This window comes from Miniopterus schreibersii, assembly GCF_964146895.1.
Source record: "Miniopterus schreibersii genome assembly, chromosome: 7".
NCBI classification, from domain to species: domain Eukaryota; kingdom Metazoa; phylum Chordata; class Mammalia; order Chiroptera; family Miniopteridae; genus Miniopterus; species Miniopterus schreibersii.
Genome location: NC_138108.1, coordinates 26,398,161 through 26,416,763, shown reverse-complemented (window position 1 = coordinate 26,416,763; position 18,603 = coordinate 26,398,161). Strand labels below are relative to the sequence as shown.

Sequence of the window (18,603 nt, the reverse complement as noted above, 5' to 3'; positions counted from 1 at the left end):
TAAAAAAGGAAGTCGGACACAAAAAGGTCAATGCTACATTTAGAAAGTGATCAAATGCAGGGTGACTTCATAGGATAGTCAACATTATGTTAATTATTTGCAGGGAAAAATTTCAGTAACAGTATTAGCTTTTTTTTTTTTTTCTCCCACCATTACTAGGCAGACCTAAAGTACTGCCATAAAGTGTCACACCATTTCTATTTATAGGTACAAAACTGCATAATCACATACAAACTAAAAAGTTCTACCTGAAAAAGATACTTCAGGTGATGCTAGAAAAATCTTTGCATCAAGATTCTAAGAAGCCTGGGTCTTTTGATTATTCTGATTGTGCCGCCAGGAACCCAGGCTGCTTTGATGACTAGCTCTCGTTGCACTGGATGGGGAAGGAGCTCAGCCTAGTCCTACAGGGCTCCAGGCCTCTGTACTAGGATGGCTCAGAGCTCATTTCTTTCCTGGTTCACTTTCTTTAAAAAAAGGTCTCTATGACATTTAAAAAAATTTCTCTGTTAGTGAATGAGAACAGACTATCAAGCTTTGCAATAATTTCTGGACGACTCCATCTTCTGGAACATAGCTCAACAATGGAAATTAAGGGGGGAGAACACACCTCCAAAATAGCTGGCACAAAGCACAGCACTGCAGTTTTCACATTTTTGCTTTATTTCCTAAGAGTAACAGGCCCTGGGGTCATTGTTTTGAGCTGGCTCATGTTTTCATTTACATACTATTTGTTTTAAAAAACCACCTAGATAGTCTGACTTCTCAGACCCTAGCAAATTAGAAGCACTTGAGTAAAAGGGGAAAGGGAAGGGCATGCCAGTGACAGGCATCCCCTGAGAGCATTAGGGGTGGGGAACAAGGGAGACCAACAGCAGTAACACACCTCTTTACTGTGAGGGAGACAGTAGTCAGCTTCCCTTCCATTTCTGAAATCGCAGCTTTCCCATTCCACCCACCAGGGAGCACTTCATCTGCACTATTCGGTTCCCAGATCCCCTCTGTGGGGCTGAGCAAAGAGAAGGGAGAGAACCCTGTTTCTAAAATGAAGTGTAGAGCGACTTCAGGGACTGTGGGAAAGACGGGTGAAGGGAGAGGCAGTAAAAGAGAGAGGAAGGGAGGGGAGAGAGACACAGAGAGGATGTTTGTGAAAAGAACAGGAGATGAGATAAGCAGCAGCTAAGATGCTAAGACTTCAGAAGGAGAGAGGAAAAGAGGATCCTTAAGGGAACACACTGTGTGTTAGGAGAAATAATTCCCTCTCCTATCCCATGACCTCAAGACAACCTTCTGGAAAGAGCCACGTGGCTCTTCAGTGTTCTCTGGTCTGTTTACTTCTGTTGAGTGTGACCTGGGCTGGTGCCAGCTCCCAGATAGTCCAGGTCTGGTCAAGTAACGACAGAGCTGTGCGACGATCCCCGCAAACCATGAAATAGCCTCAGTGCACTCAGAGCTTTGTACATGGAAAATTCACATGAGTGAGCACATCTCCCACACTATTAGTTAAACTGGGTATTTACTGCATTTAAATTCCTAGAAATGTGCAGTTACAAAAGGCCCTTAAATCAACCTCTGGGTCGCATATTTGACATAATAAACCATACGGTGTTTGGAAAGATCTTTTCCTTCTGGCGTAGCTAAGGTCGGGACTGGCATTATAACGGTCCTAGAAAAACAAACCTTCACATTCCAAAATTTTGACAAATTTTAGGTGAGCACTCTCACAGCTGCAAAAAAGCAGTGAGTCAAAGTTTCCAAAGCCCCTCTCTCTTCTGCACTTGAAAAGACATGTAAATGTGCTTGGAATGAGGAAAAGTGTGGAAAGTCTACCGCGTTCCTAGGCATTCTGAAAAAAAAGATCATTAAAATTTATTATTGTCGCGATTTCACATTATTCCCACACCACTAAGAGGGATGAAGTTCTAGTCACAAGAAGGAAGATCAGACAACTTTTAAAACATCTCTTTGAAGTGTTTTCATGAAAACTTTAGAAATGCTAGTAGAAGGAGAGGCTATTTTACTCAGAGAAACAGAAGACTGCTCCACCGGGTAAACGAGGCTCGCTAGAACCGCCCTTACATCATGTGGAATTAGTTAGAGGGACTTCCACTGATATCAGGCAGTGCAACCCAATTCTAAGATCAAATGGAGCCCACTCAAACAGCTTAGGCCAAAAATATGGAGATGATTCTTCCTGAAAATTAAAACCACCACCAGTACTGCTAGCAATTTAGATCTATTTGGGTTCTACGTGTCTTTGGAAAATAACACGAAATGGGCTTCCAGAGTGCGTGTTATGACCACCGTGGGTTACTCATGTACAGTTGTGATGGGAAATGGAAAGAAGCAATGCAGTCAGCATTCAGAATGTTCACACGGGTCTCAGAGGGTGTCCGGCCGGTCTCCACAGCAGGTGCCTCGACGAGGCTCGAAGGGGACCGAATGCGGTGGTCTGCCTTTTCCCAGAGAGCATGGGCACAGACAAGGCCTGCAAAGGAGGCCCTTGATTGGAAGTGGTGACAACCCACGCAGCTTCATTTCTTTAACCATGAAGCATCAGGGAAAGGGGCGACCCATTTAAACTTCATCCTAGGTTCCAGTTAAGGCAAAGAGCAGTCAGAATGATTAACTATACTGGCAGCCAGCTCTGTGAATCAGGAAGAAACGGATTCATATATTTCAGGTATTAATGATTCAAATATTGACAAACAATTCTTTTCAGGATCCTGTTTCCAAAAAGACAAAGAAAAAAGACTAAATTAAGATTTACTGGATACTTGTTATGGTGTTTTCCAGCGAGGTGTTCTCCAAAGAACCATGGGAGCTGATTACTATTGTTTCCATTTCACAGGAAAGAAATTCAAGGTCAGGGAGGAAGTAAATTGCCCAAAGTCACACACAGCTGACAAAGACTAAGGCCAGATGTGAATTACATCAATTTTCCCCCTAGACTTTGGCATCAAACTTCCAAGTAACATTTAAACTTACCTGTAGTGTCACATACTTATGTCTTTTCAACCTGTATCACCAAAATAGGTGTGTCCCTACTTTGTTCCCAAGCTGACCTGTGCTTTTGCCCCCAGTGTCCTGCCTGCCCACGGCCTGGGCTGTGTTGACTGCCGCTGCTCCTCCCCATGCAAGGGACGGGTGTCTTTCCACCCACATCGTCTGCCCTCTACACACGCACACGCTCAACTTCTCCATCCCAAAACCCCTTCCTTAACTCTTCTTCTCCTAAGTACTGTCCTATTTTTCTTTCCTTTCATACTTGGTGAAAAGAATACTCCTGTCATTCTTTTCATGCTTTGTAAAAGAATATTCTACACTTCTGGCTTCTACTGGACATCCTATTTCATTCTGTAACTAGTCACATTCCAATTTGTGACCTATTGTTTCATGGAAACTGCTCTGGCAAAGGCCACATATAATTTCATGATTTTCAAATTTAATGGCCTCTTCTCAGGTCTCATCCTTCTTGAATCCTTTGAAAATGTGGCCTCGTTGACCATCCCTCTTCCCTGAAACCTGGCTTCCCTGAGAAGACTTCCGTAATTCCCTTCCAGAATCCATTAGCTCTCTCTTCTTCACTTGTTCCTCTATCTCAGCCCATCCTTTAACTACTGGAGTTCCTCATGTTACCAGCCCCTATCTTCTCTTCTCCCCACAGACCTGTCTTCCCTCGTTCCTCCAATCTACACTCTGGGCCTCAGCTGCTACCAGCATACCTGTGTTCCTCGCCACAACCTCTCCTGAGCTCCATGACTATCCTTCCAGTTGCAGCTGGTTATCTCCAAAGATTCTTCAACAAAACGTGTTCAAACCAAACTCATTTCCCCCCTCCCTTCTAGTCTAATCTTTTTCCTTTCTTGGTATATGGCGTTACCATCTACCTAGCAATCTAAGTGGTGAGGACTTCAGAATCCTCCTTACCTGGACTCAAAGTCCTGGTACCTCTACATCCTACGTGTCTTTTCAATTAATTCCCTTTTTTCTATCTCCACTAGTCCAGCCCTTTAGCATGTCACCTGTGTTAATACAACAGCCTCCCAGTTTCTCTGATTCTAGTCTCTCATCTTCCCATCCATCCTCTGTATTGCCACCAAACTGATCTTTGTAAAACAGGATATTCTTCTGTTTGTAAATTTTTCATGGCTCCACATGGACTACAATATAAGGCATCAATGACCAACTGGCCCTAGTCTATCTTTCCAACCTGAGCTTGAGAACTTGCCTTCACTGGCATCTATCAATTTGCCCTAAACTATTTTCATGCTTTGGTGGCTTAGCTTATGCTAGTCATTTACCTAGAATGTCCTTCTCCTTTGTTCCACCTGGTAAACTCCTATTTGTCATTTGTCATTTTTCAAGGCTCCCCTTCATACCTTCCATCTTCATCTTTCCCTAAACACTCCACCCTTAGTCTTAAAGGAAGAATTGTTCCCACATCTCTGTTCCCACACATCTCTTCAGTACAGGACTGACCGCAGAGCTTTACAGGCTCGTTTGTTGACTCACTGGCCCCCTATGAATCCTTCAAAGGCAGAGAGTGTCTTATTCATCTTTGTAGCACCAGGGCTTAGTTCAGTGCTTGGATCATTAGGTGGATGCTCAATAAATCTGTGTTAAATGAAGAAATTAATAGGCCTCTTCCTGTTTGTGGTATTCAAGTAGGCTATGGCTTCATTATCACAACAATATGTGAAAACACATGTTATATATCAAAGAACACAGAGCAGCTTTTAGTAATACATATGGAGTTTGGATCTCTATTAAGATAGTTTTAAATTCTGATAGCTGTTAAAGTGTGAACAATATATTGCCTATAATGAGGATAAATACAGCTGATTTACAACATCATGACTACCTTCCTTAAAAAAAAAACCTCATTTGCTAAGCTGCATTTCCTATTCATTCATTTATTCATCCACTCATTTGTTCATTTATCCATTCACTCCTTCATCCATCCATTCACTCCTTCATTCACACATACCTCTTTCAAAAAGAATTTGAGCTTAATTTTCCTTTGTTTCACCTATGACATGCCCTATCTGCCCACGGATCTGCAGTTGTCCTATCCAGTGCAGGTAGTGACTACTGCAGGGAAAACCTATCCAAGGCCATTAAACTGACCAACTGTAATTCTGTATTATTTCTTGAAAGTAGAGATTTCTTTTGATTATTCATTGAATCAGTCTCCTAACTAGAACTTTCTAAATCCAAAAAGCTAACACAGTACTTTGTGCCCTCATCTTTTCCATGGTACATTAGGCACCACGTAGTGAAAGGCCAATTCTGTACCCGACTGCTAACCTCTTTCTACTCTGGAATGTCATTATCTTCCCATCGAAATGAATGCCCATGGAAACAAGCAAGTTTTAAAAGACATAAAGTGCCCCATAATATGTACCTGTGCCAGCACTAAAGATGTACCCAAATTGTTCCTTGGCTGTCCTTCATGAAGAACAGAACATCTGACTTTAGGGTTCACTCCTCAGAGAATTCACTGTGAGCTGCAGGTGGACTCACCTGGCGAGTTCTGGGGGGAGGACACAGGGGAGCCGCGTGGGGACTGACAGTAGCTGGGGTGGAGTAAGGCATGTGGAGGCACATAAGACATTATCTCTTCTTCAAACAAACTGGGGAAAAACAAGAAACAAAATGCGTACTTTAGGCAGTGAGGTGGGGAGAAGCCTTGTTTCCACAGCGAGTAAGACAGTCGATCTCTCCTTCTGACCCACTCCAGCCGAGGCCTCATTCACACCCCAAAGGGAGCACCTGTCCCTTCCCCCCGCCGGTAATTCTGGGGACAGGCTGCCTGGCTGCTGCGGCGCCTGTGAGCCTGGGGTCACCTGTCCGTTCTCCTACCAACTTTGGACAACGTAATTTCTATTTTGCCACTTTAATAGGGAAGTCTGAGTTTACATGTTTTCTGAAATAGAACCTGGGCTTTTAAATTTGGCAGTAAGACTCAAACACAACAGATATTTATTGAGAATCCATAATGGACACACAGAGTACGTTTTACACCTTCATTCCGAGAAACAGACTGCAGAGTCCCGGCCTTCAAAGCTCAGGGTTTAAGTGAAGAGTTAAAAGCAAAATAAAACAAAATATCTCCTAAGTAATTAGCTCCCTCGTTTACTCTGGCTTTATAATATTTCTCCAATGTGAGGACTTGGATGTTGGATTATTCAATCCCAGTGTCTTCTGTTTCTAATAGTCTTCTCACAGATAGTAAGCAGGTATCTGATATCTTGGAATCCCACAGTATCATAAATATTATGATAATGCAAAGCAGTATTGCTTGCACTAAGCTCAAATAGACAAACATTTAAAATAGAACTAAAACATCAATACAATAGTTTTTTAATTAAGATGTGGAACTGAAGAAATAAAAATAAAATAAAAATAAATTTAAAAAATAAAACAAAACTGCCTAGCTGGCAAAAAAAAAAAAAAAAAAGAGGTGGAAGTAGGTTTTCTTTAAACTTTGCCAAATCTAGAAACCTGTTACTTGTTTTCAGAAGATATTCAGAAAAAGTGGCAATAGTTTAATCTTGTAGAGATTTAAGGAAAGGACTCTCAAGGGCTACAGCACTGGCTCTCAACCAAGGCAATTCTGGTCTCCCACACTGTCTGGGGGTGTTTGGTAATGTTGGACATTTTTGGTTGTCATAACTGGGAGCAGGGGTGCTTTTGGTATCCCGTGGGTAGAGGCCAGGACGCTCACGAACATCTTACAATGCACAGAATTAGTTCCCTGCAACAAAGACATATCCAGCCCAGAGAGTCAATGCTTCTGAGGCTGAGAAGCCATGGGTTATAGCGATGCAATAACAACTTGATAAGTCTCTCGTTCTTCATTCACATGCACATGTCTGCAAGACCAACTACTGTAGCAAAAGCATTTTTAGACATGATATTGTAAAAAGCCATCTTTCTACTTTTAAACTACAGAAGTCAGAAGATTTGGAAACAGAAGCAGTAAGTATCACATTTTAATACCAAATTAAGCCCCGAAACAGTCATTTCTCTGTTTCAACAAATCAATAGCCATTAGAATAATTTGAATTTAAAATTAATTGCTAGTGAAAAGTCCCATGTAGCAGTTGCTACCACAAAAATCTAGCTAAATTAATGTAGAGTAGGAATGAGCACCCACTCCTCAGATGTCTACACCTGTGTCCCAGTATTAATAAGTGTTAACATTATTTTTACTTCAGACAAACACACACGCACACTTATAGATCTGTATATATATACACAAAGTGTATATATCTGCATCTGTGCAAGTGTGTATATGAAGTGCCTTTTGCTCTCCTCTCTCATGACTTTAATAGGTGTCCTTCCATCATTTTGTATTTTACAACATATATATAGATAAACAATATATAGTTTTGCCTAATGCACTGCTAAAAACTACAATAGCTATACGTACATAGCATTCTTGAACATTTTGTTCAACAATATAATTCTGATATCTGTCTATGTTGATATATAAGGATATAGCTTATTATTTTTACCTGCTATGCAGTAGGTCATTCTATGAACAAATCAGTTTGTTTATCACTATGTCCTCTGAGAAATATTTACTTCTCCCCCAACTTTGTGCTTTTATCAATAATGGTGCAACGAACATCCTGCATATATCATCTTGTAAATATGTAAAAGAGTTCCTTAGTGTAAATATGGTAATATATCTAAAATTAAAATTGCTCAGTCATCATGCAGATGCCTTTTCAACTATATAAAATATTGTCAAATTGTATTCTGGAGAGGTTCTAGAAATGGCAATCCTACCAAGTCCAGGCAATATGAGAGTTGCTGTTTATCATTTGGTATCAGGCTTTTGATTTTTTTCAAATCTAATGGTATGAAATAGTATCTCATTATTTGACATTGCATTTTATGACTGTTAGCATCTTTCCATAAGTTGACTGGCTGTTCTTGCTTCCATTTCTATGAAATGCCTTTTTATATCCTTTACTCATTTTTCTTTTGGGCTTTCTTCTTTTAAATTGATTTAAAGGCATCCTTTATATACTTATGATATCATTTCTATGTGTTGTGGGTATATTCTTCCAGCTTGTTACCTTTCTTTATGTCTTTATATGTGGTGTCTTTCATTATATAAATTTTAAAATTCAAATGTAGCCACACTTATCAATCATTTCCTATATTAACTCTAAGAGAGGTACATTTCTTTGTATGAGTTAAGTTAAAGAATATATGAAATAGCATAATCAGTAACAAATGCAGCAAGGTTATTTAAAAATTCTTGAGTTTTATAATATCTATACTGGAAAATACCCTTGCACAGATTTATTTTGAATTGAATCATTTCCTAGAGCTGGATCATCTCTACATTGCAGCTTGCTGATAATCAAGTCCATTTGTACCAGGAGTGATTTTCCTTCTTAAGAAATAGACAAAATATAAAAACAGGCACAAAGTCTTCCTCTATGTTTGCAACAAATCCATGGCTTGAGTTTACAGTCACTGATTCAAATGACTCAAACTCCAAAGTAAAATAAAAAGTAAAGAACTGAGGATATCCCTAGAAGTTTCAATAATCATTAAATATTTATTAAGCATGAACATGGAATACATTGTGTACAATTATTAAAATAATAAATACATCTGATCATCCAAATGAAGTCTAGAACTGAATATAATTTCTATTGCAATAATTATAGAACTATTATATATAAATGAATTTCTTATGCTTTATCAAAGGCCCATTAACTTCAGAGAACATGCTTATTTCTCCAAATGAGATAAAATGTAGTCTTATTCTTTATATTTATATATATACTTATATCAGTTTTCAAATATTTAAAAATTCTACCACATAACACATAGAAACTCACGCAAACTGTGGTTTTCACTGAAGTACAAATATTATACGCTATATTGTAACTTAAAATATTTAGGACCATACCATCTAAAGATTATTTAACTAAGGACATGTGAATTATAATCATGATTTCCATTTTGTAATTATTTTTATTTTTACTAATATCGAAAGCAGAACTCTTTAGTTTAAATGAAAAAGCCTTGATTTCTAGAATGAAGTGGAAGAGTCATATCCTAGCCAGAATTTTAACAATTTTAATAGTAACAAAACTTACTATTACCAACAAAACCATGGTAGAAACATCATACTGCATATTAATTGACCAATAGTCTTCCTGCCCATCTAGCATCGTCTACCCTGTTTTCAGAACTAGCTCAGTATACCAAAGTCAAGGGTCACCCTCTTGACAGATAAGTAACCCCCCCCCCCATAGGTCTTACTCAGAATCAAGCGAAATGAAGTTTTTGGGGAAAGTGAATATATCCCTTTGAATTATGCTCTAAATATCCAGCAAAAGAAAGTAACATTTTGGCTTTAGTTTTTAAAATATGGCAAATATCAGGTAGGTGGTGAGAAATGGTTAGGCTCAAGATCATTATGAATAACATGAATGAGATTGTTAGCACTTTGGGATAAATAAAACATTGCCTGATACGGCTCAGCATGACTTTCCCTTTAATTCTATGGAGGTCACAGTGGTGTGGTGTCCCAACCACAGGGCAGAGCAAGCATTATTTTACTATGGCCTCCTACATTTGAAGGATAATATTAAAAATAAAAAAGGTTTTTGAAAACGTGCTGTTTTTCCTTGAAATTACTCTAAAATTTAAAACCAAAGCTGATCTAACCATTAACAAAGAAAATACAATCGGTCAGTTTTATGAAGGGCTATCAAGTTGGCAGTGAGTACCAGTGACCAAATTTCAACTTGATCTGATTTCCCAAACCTAAACTCTCAAAACCATAAAGTAAATAAATAGCACTGAATCAGCAAAAGGGGACAAAGCACATTTTGAGCAAAAATCTGAAAGAAAATATAAACATGACCTCTTCTACTCTGAAGGGGTAAGCTGTGTATACCCCTCTCTTCATTCTGTGCATGGAACATTCCATTCACCAGCCTCTACAAACCCTTCCCTTCTCTAATACCACCTCCTTTATCAGCAGGGTAAAAACAAAATCAAACTCTCAGTGATAAAAAATGCAATCTGAAATGAATGCTGGCTGCACCAGCATCCACATCTTCAACATGAGTATTCCACAAGTCTTCAAGCATAAAGGAGGTCTTTTTAGGCTACCAGTACTGTCATATTATTTTCTAAAATGCTCCATAATATCTGATAACAAGACACTTTCTAGTTCAAGACCCAGTGTTACGTACCTCAGCAACATCACAAGGTCTGCATCACTTGAAAGACGCACCAATCCTGGGGTCCCTTCAGTTCGAATAAATTGGATCTTCTCCCTATTCAAGCAAAGAAACAGTTCACAGTATATGTAGTAGAATCTTGGGACATAATCCAGTGCTCTAGCCACCAATTTTTAAAATAATGATCACAGCATGTTGGGGGTACCTATTATGTGGAAGCTACTGTGTGATACCCTAGGAATACACATCCAAGGCAGACATGGTCCTTGCCTTCAAGGACAACCTCATGAGGGTCAACATTCCTCAGTCCTAATGCTGGGAAAAGATTCCTTTATTGCCTCCTACTCTGCTGCCCAAGTCCTACTACAGGTAGTAATATCATCCAACCAATAAAACTCAGTCTCTGCTTTAAGTTGTGGGCTTGAATCTAAGCAGCAATCTATAGATCATTCAGGCTGAGTCCTGTTATTCCAAAAAGTAAGTGCATAGGGATAATCACTTATTTTCCTGAAGAAATGCCTTTAAATGATGTGTGATGAGCACGTTCTTACTTGGAAGCACGTAGCATCTACGCACTAAATACTCAATAGAAGAGCATACCGCTCTTTCAAATAACTGAAACACTTTCAGTTACTACAGCTGGAGAAACAGATTGTGTGCCTACCAGTGTAAATGTATATACACTTATACAAACACATATCAAACACAACAATGTGTGCTATTTCTACCATTATTTTATTACAAATATATGTGATAACACCAGTTTTTATGTTTGATGAGTCATGTTACTATTTTCAATTCTTTATATGAATATAACTTTAATAAAATATTTCCTAGTTGCTTCCCCTGATTTACACCATGATATTTCAAATCATGCCATGTTATTTTTTATGAGATGAGGGGGAAAAAATAAGAACATAAACTATGTGCCTGGCCGGTGTGGCTCAGGGGTTGAGCATCGACCCATGAACCTGGAGGTCACGGTTTGATTCCCACATGCCGGGGTTGAAGGCTTGATCCCCAGTGGGAGGGGAGGGGTGCAGGAGGCAGCTGATTGATAATTCTCCCTCATCATTGATGTTTCTATCTTTCTCTCTCTCCCTTACTCCAAAATCAATAAAAAACAAAACAAAAGAAAAACAAAAACAAAAAAAGAACTTAAACTATGATACTGAAAGCATTACATGAGATAGAAACATAGGGGCTAACGTAAGTAGGCAATCTCACTTTAAGTGCCACTGACAATGTATTAGGATTCCTGTATACTGTAACACAGCAAGTATTTATTGAGATGTAAATATTTATTTAGATTTAGTTATCTACAGAGCATTGTGTTTTCCGGTTTACTATTTTCATAAAATTCCACTGCACTTTATATTTCCAACTTCCAAATTCTCTTAATTGCTTAGAGCCTTGAAGGCAATGAGGTGGAAGGCAAGGTTTGATTGTTGAGATGAAAAATTCCCTAATGCACAGAAAAGTCACTTGTTTTTCTCTCAACCACATAGCTTGCTAGAAGCGATAAACAGTTTAGTTCTCAGCTTCTTCTGGCTAGATCCATATTACATGATATGTTAACATATGAAGCAACTAATCTTTGGTATTGCCAGTATTTTTTCCATCCGTCATTGCCAGTAGCCATACACACACACACACACACACACACACACACGTATATATATGTATGTGTATGTGTGTGTATGTGTGTGTGTGTATATATAATGACTGGGAGGCATGTATGTAAAGAAAGGCCAGCCTCTCTGCTTAAAGCTATTTCAGTTTGAAGTCTCGAACCAATCAGAACTTGTCCTCCAAGTGTTAAAATCACATGTCTGAAGCACATGATGAAAACCAAGGCCCATTATCGGGTGGATGATTTTTTTGGGTAAGAAATATAAAAGTTGGTTTAAAAAAGCTAACTGAAGGAAAAGTTATCTTGGAAAAAAAATAAACAATAACTTAAACAAAGAAGCACTCTTTAAGGGAAAGCAACAACATACTTCGATCTTGAAGAATCAAAGTCTATCTTCAACAAATACACAGTTTATCTCCTTAGTCTATCGTCACAATGAACCAGGCAAACAGATAAAAATCAGAAAGCAAACAGGCTGAGCACTCCCCTCCTTTTCTCTGACGGAGTGACACAGAGTGGTGAGTAATGAATGACAAGGATATCACGTTCTGGGCTGAGGCTTGTAAGTTTCCTGTGAAAAGATCCTAGTTCCTGAGTCACAGGATGACAGGGAGAGGAAAAGAAAAGCCAAAGACACCGAAAGAAATATGCCAATTGGGAAATTCTTCATCACTTTCCAGATATTAACTCTTGAGCAGTGAAGATAACTGGTCTGATTCTTTAGGCAACAACATACCAGAGGCAGGCTGAGGCTAGTTTTCTACCAGGCCAGCTAATTCATCACAATGACAAGGTATGGGTCATATGCTTACAGGAAGACGACACTGGAGCATGTCATCTGATGTACATCATACCACTAACAACTTTCTCATACTAATATTTATTCATCCTTTCAGCAAATATTTTCTGAGTGCCTACTATGTGCAAGGCATGGTTTCACATACTAGGAATCCAATGCATGGTAAGACACAGTCCCTTTCTCAAAGAACTCATGGCACAGTGGAAGACAGAAAGTCAATGGGCAATCCTAGTATTACATGAAAATATTTAAATAGTTACTTGCACTTAACTGAACTCTGTTTAGGCCTATGCCCATTCCTATTCTACAAACTCCTTCCGAAAGTCTTTTAATGCAGAAACAAAGAAGGCATCAGTCAGAACAGATCAAGGCCGAGACGAGACAGAAGTTAGCAGATATACTCAGAAATGTCGCCAATCTTTTCTGAGAAATGGAAAAAAAAAAGGGGGAAGCATCTTTTTGTAATCAGTTATTTGACCAGTATTTCTCAAACTCGTCCTTGTCTACCAGAAATCTACACACAAAATCGCAAGCTCTGGGAGAATTAAAAAATTTTGTTTTCACTTTGATAATCAAAATTGCTAATAGTGAGGTAAGCATATTTTAGATAATCTAGATAACATTTATGACTGAATATTGCCACATGACTTTGGCTCCCATGCTTGCATTTACAAGACAGTCGGTGCCAAGTGATCAGAGATAAACTTCAAAGCCTCAGTGCCAGGCCCTTGGGTCTCTGGCAGGGCCTTAATGTTACATATGACAACAACAATCCTTGTCTGTCACTCAGGCACAATTCTTTACCAATTAAAAACACAAAACTTTTCTTTTGTAGTATTAATTTGCATAATGACAATGAAGTGAGCTAAGTCATGTATCTCTAAGTTGCCATAGGCTAAAGAGAAAACAAAATAAATGGGCTTGAAAAGTAAATGAAACATTTATACTAAACAAAGCATAAAAGATGTCATGATTCTTTCTAAGAACAAAGGTTTTTACAATAGTTTACAAATAGAAAAGTGGGTGTAGAATCATTACAGGGTACATTTAATGACATATGTTCTCTTCAGCATCGAATTTAGAGGTGCACTATTGAGTGAATGGGATCATCAAAACAGTGAATTGGCAGACACAAACAAGCTATTTGTTAAGAAGGGAAAACGATGACCACGACAATGCCACAGATGCAAAATCAAAACAATCATGTCAAGCACAACTGAATCGAAAAGCACAAATGTATCTTTCCACTGACAATGGTCTCAACATTGGTGATTCGGCCTTTGAGAAACAAAATCTCTCATTCATTCAAATGTTATTGATTTTTAAAGTTTTTACTTAATGTATACGTCTTTTGGTTTTACAGTTTAAAAAAAGTAAGGGTAAAAAGTTATGCATATTTTATATTTCCACATATTTATGTTCATTGAAATAAAAGTGGCGCAAGTCAACATTGCAGACGTGCAATCTTTCTTTTCCCTTTAGAATGCAGGATAACAAATTTGGCTCCCAACAAATTTCCATGAGCTCACTCAGTGTCTGAAATAAACATAACAAGCTTGAGATATTGTTAAAGATATGATGGCTCTTATTGGGGGACATTTGGCAGTTACATTAATGTATTTATCCAATTTTATTATATAAATTTATAGAGTTAGAAGGCCTCTGTGGCAGTCCTCTAATTTCTTACTGCCTTCATCTTAATGAAGAAATTCTATGCACTTGTAGTGGCTTATAATGAGGATTAAGGTTATAGTCAAATAACATTTTACCCTTTGAACCTTTGCATGGATATGCTTCTCTCTCTGTGCCCTTTGGAGTACATTCCAGCACTTCCTCCATCGGACTTTCTCACAGGGCCACTCAGTTACAACTTAAGTTCCTTTTGAAACATGAGTTTCTTGAGGGCAAAGCCCTTCCTTCCGCCTTTACTTCTGTGTCCCCCAAGTATCCACCTGTGCTGTGCACACAGCAGTGCTCAGTAACATACAAACTAGGCACAGGATCAGTTAATGCTATAAGAACAGATTTGGCTCCTAACAAATTTCCCTAAGTCCACTCAGCATTTGGAAGAAACTATCTTGCCATCATTTTTTGTTGTGGCAGAGAAAAAAAGAAATCAGAAAGCTGACCTCAGATTATTAACTGAAACAGAACCCACTGAGACAAGTGCAAAGGTAGGTAAAGAAGCAATCTCTTAAAAAGAAAAGTCACAACTGTTATAAGAGGCTAACCTGTCTAGTGACGACCTCAGCAAAAAGTCACTGGCTATTGCTCTCTCTCAGATGCCCATAATATTTAGACTTTTGTAACCACTTCCTCCAGCACATAGATTCACCCCAGAAGATACACCCTAGCAGAAGATCATTTGAGGACAATAAACATAGTCTTAAGACCGGAATTCCCATGAGAAAATACACTCATCGAAACCAACCAACATTTTGTTGAAGTTAAAGAAGGGCACGTGATCAAAAACAATCAGAAGTAGCAACGCATCTAAACCACAAAGCTCTGGATTGCAGACTGAGCACACACATGGTTCCTGTAGACGCAGTTCAGTAACACCTTCAAAAACACATTTGTTTTTAAAAACTCCCTGAGGACAATTTTAGAGAAATCCTCATGACTTCTCTAATGGTAAATGTCAAGAAAGGAAAATTAGTACTGATTATTTATCCACACTCTTTATTGCAGTCACAGGGTATCGTCTGACTTGAAGTAGAGAGTTGAGCAGTAAAAAGCTCAACTATTCTTTCTATTTCCCATTATTTAGGTTAGATTTGGAAATGTTGGTCCATTATGGCCACAGGATATTTATGGACACAAAGAAGTGACATTAACTAGCCATCTGTTTTGGGGCAAATATTTGTTGTAAAGGGATATAAATCAGTTCCTTGATAAGAATTTAAAGAGTTACTTAGAACTATCAGACAGGCAAACTAAGAAAGCAATGCATTTACAATTGTATCAAAAAAAATACCTATGCCTGCAGGCGTGGCTCCGTGGCTGAGTGTCGACCCAGAAACCAAGAGGTCCCTGGTTCTATTCCTGGTCAGGGCACATGCCGGGGTTGCAGGCTCGATCCCCAGTATGGGTGCCTAGGAGGCAGCTGATCGATGTCTCTCTCTCTCATCAATGTTTCCATCTCTCTGTCCCTCTCCCTTCCTCTCTCTCTCAAATCAATAAAAACATGTCTAAAAGAAAATACCTAGAAATAAATTTAACCAAGGAGAAAAAGACCCATACTCAAAAAAATATAAGACACTAAAGAAAGAAATTGAAGATACAAATAAATGGAAGCAAACACTGTGCTCATGGATAGGAAAAATCAACATCATTAAAATATTGATACTACCCAAAGCAATCTATATATTCAATGCAATTCCTATCAAGATACCAATGGTGTATTTCACAGAACTAGAACAAATATTCCAAAAATTGATATAGAGCCACAAAAGCCCTGAATAGCTACAGCAATCTTGAGAAGTAACAAAGTTGGAGGAATCATACTACCTGATATCAAACTATACTAAAAGGCCACTGTAATAAAAAAAAAAAAGCATGATGCTGGCACAAGAAATAGGCACACAGATCAATGGAACAGAATAGAGAGCCCATAAATAAACCCGCACCTATATGGTCAATTAATATATGACAAAGGAGGAAAGAACATACAACGAGGTAAAAAAAAAATCTATTCAGTAAATGATGTTGAGAAAATTGGGTAGATACATGAAAAAAAAAAAAAAATGGAACTAGACTACCTTCTTTCACCATACACAAGAATAAACTGAAAATGAATTAAAGACTTAAATCAAAGACCTGAAACCATAAACTCCTATCGATGAAAACATAGGCAGTAAAATCTCAGGTATCTCTCATAGCAGTATTTTTTCTGATACATCTCCGTGGGCAAGGGAAACAAAAGAAAAAATAAACAAATGGGACCACATCAAACTAATATGTTTTTGCACAGCAAAGATAACCATCAACAAAATGAAAAAAACAACACACTGAATGGGAGAACATATTCACCAATGATACATTAAAAAAGGGGTTAATATCCAACATTTATAAAGAACTCATGTAACTCAACACCAGAAAAAACCCAAAGAGGACATACAGATCTTTGATAGACGTGAAAAGATCACTAATCATCAGAGAAATGCAAATTACAACCACAATGATTTATCACCTCACACTTTCAGAATGGCTATCATCGATAAATTAACAAACAAGTGTTGTCAAGGACGCAGAGAAAAGGAAAACCTGTGCATTGTTTTTGGGAATGCAGATCAGTGCTGCCACTATAGAAAACAGTAGAGAGGGTCCTCAGAGAATTAAAATTGGAACTGCCTTATGACCCAGTGATTCCACTTTTGGCTATATATACAGGGTGGGGCAAAAGTAGGTTTACAGTCATTCCTATGGAAAATACAATAATTAATAAATAGTAATACAAGAATAAACTCGTGTTTCACATACTCGTAACTGTAGACCTACTGATGCCTACTTTGCATGTCCGAAGAAACCCAAAACAGTAATTTGAAAGAATATATGTGTTCCCTGCAGCATTACTTACAACAGCCGAGCTCCGGAAGCAACCCAAATGCCCATGAATAGATGAGTGCAGAGAGAAGAGGTGGTGCATATGTGCAAGGGAACATTACTCAGCCATAAAAAAGAATGAAATCTTACCATTTGTGAAGCATGGAAGGCCTTAGAGGATATTAGGCTAAGTGAAGTTAGTCAGAGAAAGACAAATACCATACAATTTCACTTACACGTGCAACCTAAAGAACAAAATAGTGAACAAACCAAATAGAAACAGGCCACGGATACAGAGAGCAGACTGACTGCTGCAGCACAAGAGGGAGGTTGGGCGAATAGGTGACAAAGGTGAAGGGACTGAGTACAGACTGGCAGTTGCAACACAGTCATGGGGATGTAAAGTACAGCATAGGGAATACAGTCAATGATGTTGTAATAACTATGGACCGTGCCAGGTGGATACTGAAAATACCAGGGGGACCACGCTATAAAGTATATGATTGTCTAACCACTAGGCATACACCTGAAACTAATACAAAATAACACTGAATGTAAACTATAATTAAAAATAAAATTAAAAAAGAGTTACTTAACTCTCTTTGCTGGTTTCTCATTTTGAAATAAGCATAATTATAGTACCTGCCTGAAAGGGTTGTGGGAAGGATTAAATTAATGAATAAAAACAAAATACTTAGCAGGGAACCTATTTCATGGTAGCACTCAATTTTTAGCTAGTGTGTATAGTATTAGATAGGGCTCATAATCATTCATTTTTCAATAGACAGTAAGATCTATTGAAAATAGAGCCAAATTAGATGCCTTGTGACTGACTCCTTTTTCTGTTTCTGCAGGTTGCTTTAATCATGCTGTTAGTCTTGGTTAATTACACAAATATTTATTGAGTACTTCATGATATGTAGTAGACAAGATACTGGCCTCTCTGTACAACTGAAATAATGCTGTGAGTTTCAAAGAGCTAACACATGTGAAGGCTTTACATTCCTCATAATTCAAGAGGTAATGGGAAGCTTATTCTCAATGAAGAGGAGCCATCTGGAACTCTACAACAGGAGTTTAGTTATTCCACACAAAAGCATATGGTTATGCCACCTTACCCGAGGCATTCTAAGAGCCTGAACCCTAAGTCTAGCATTCTAAGGAATGAATATCAATGATACAACAGAATGTATAACTAGAGAATTTTATTTTCTTATGAATTATGCTATTTTATTATTCATTTGATAGCAAGTGTTTTAATTAAAAATATATTCAGGAATTGAAACTTTTATCTGCCTGTAGTTTTATTTTAAAATAACTATATATATTTAAAAACTGAGCCACACTGCCAGTGCTAAATCCCAATGTATTTTAAAAGTTGAGAACATTATTCGAAAGCT

At 38.1% G+C, this 18,603-nt stretch overlaps 1 protein-coding gene across 7 annotated transcripts in view; it reads right to left on the bottom strand.

Annotated features, from left to right (window-relative positions):
* HECW2 (HECT, C2 and WW domain containing E3 ubiquitin protein ligase 2) overlaps positions 1-18,603 on the bottom strand; it is a 292,351-nt gene that overhangs the window by 43,514 nt on the left and 230,234 nt on the right. For 6 of the 7 annotated variants that reach the window (XM_081142782.1, XM_081142786.1, XM_081142785.1 and 3 more), the window contains 2 exons: positions 10,239-10,322; positions 5,527-5,636 (listed from right to left, as the gene is read on the bottom strand). In XM_081142782.1, the coding sequence (XP_080998908.1) occupies positions 5,527-5,636; positions 10,239-10,322 (194 nt within the window). The remainder of the gene's footprint in view (positions 1-5,526; positions 5,637-10,238; positions 10,323-18,603) is intronic. The other variant, XR_013999195.1, reaches the window with a different exon arrangement.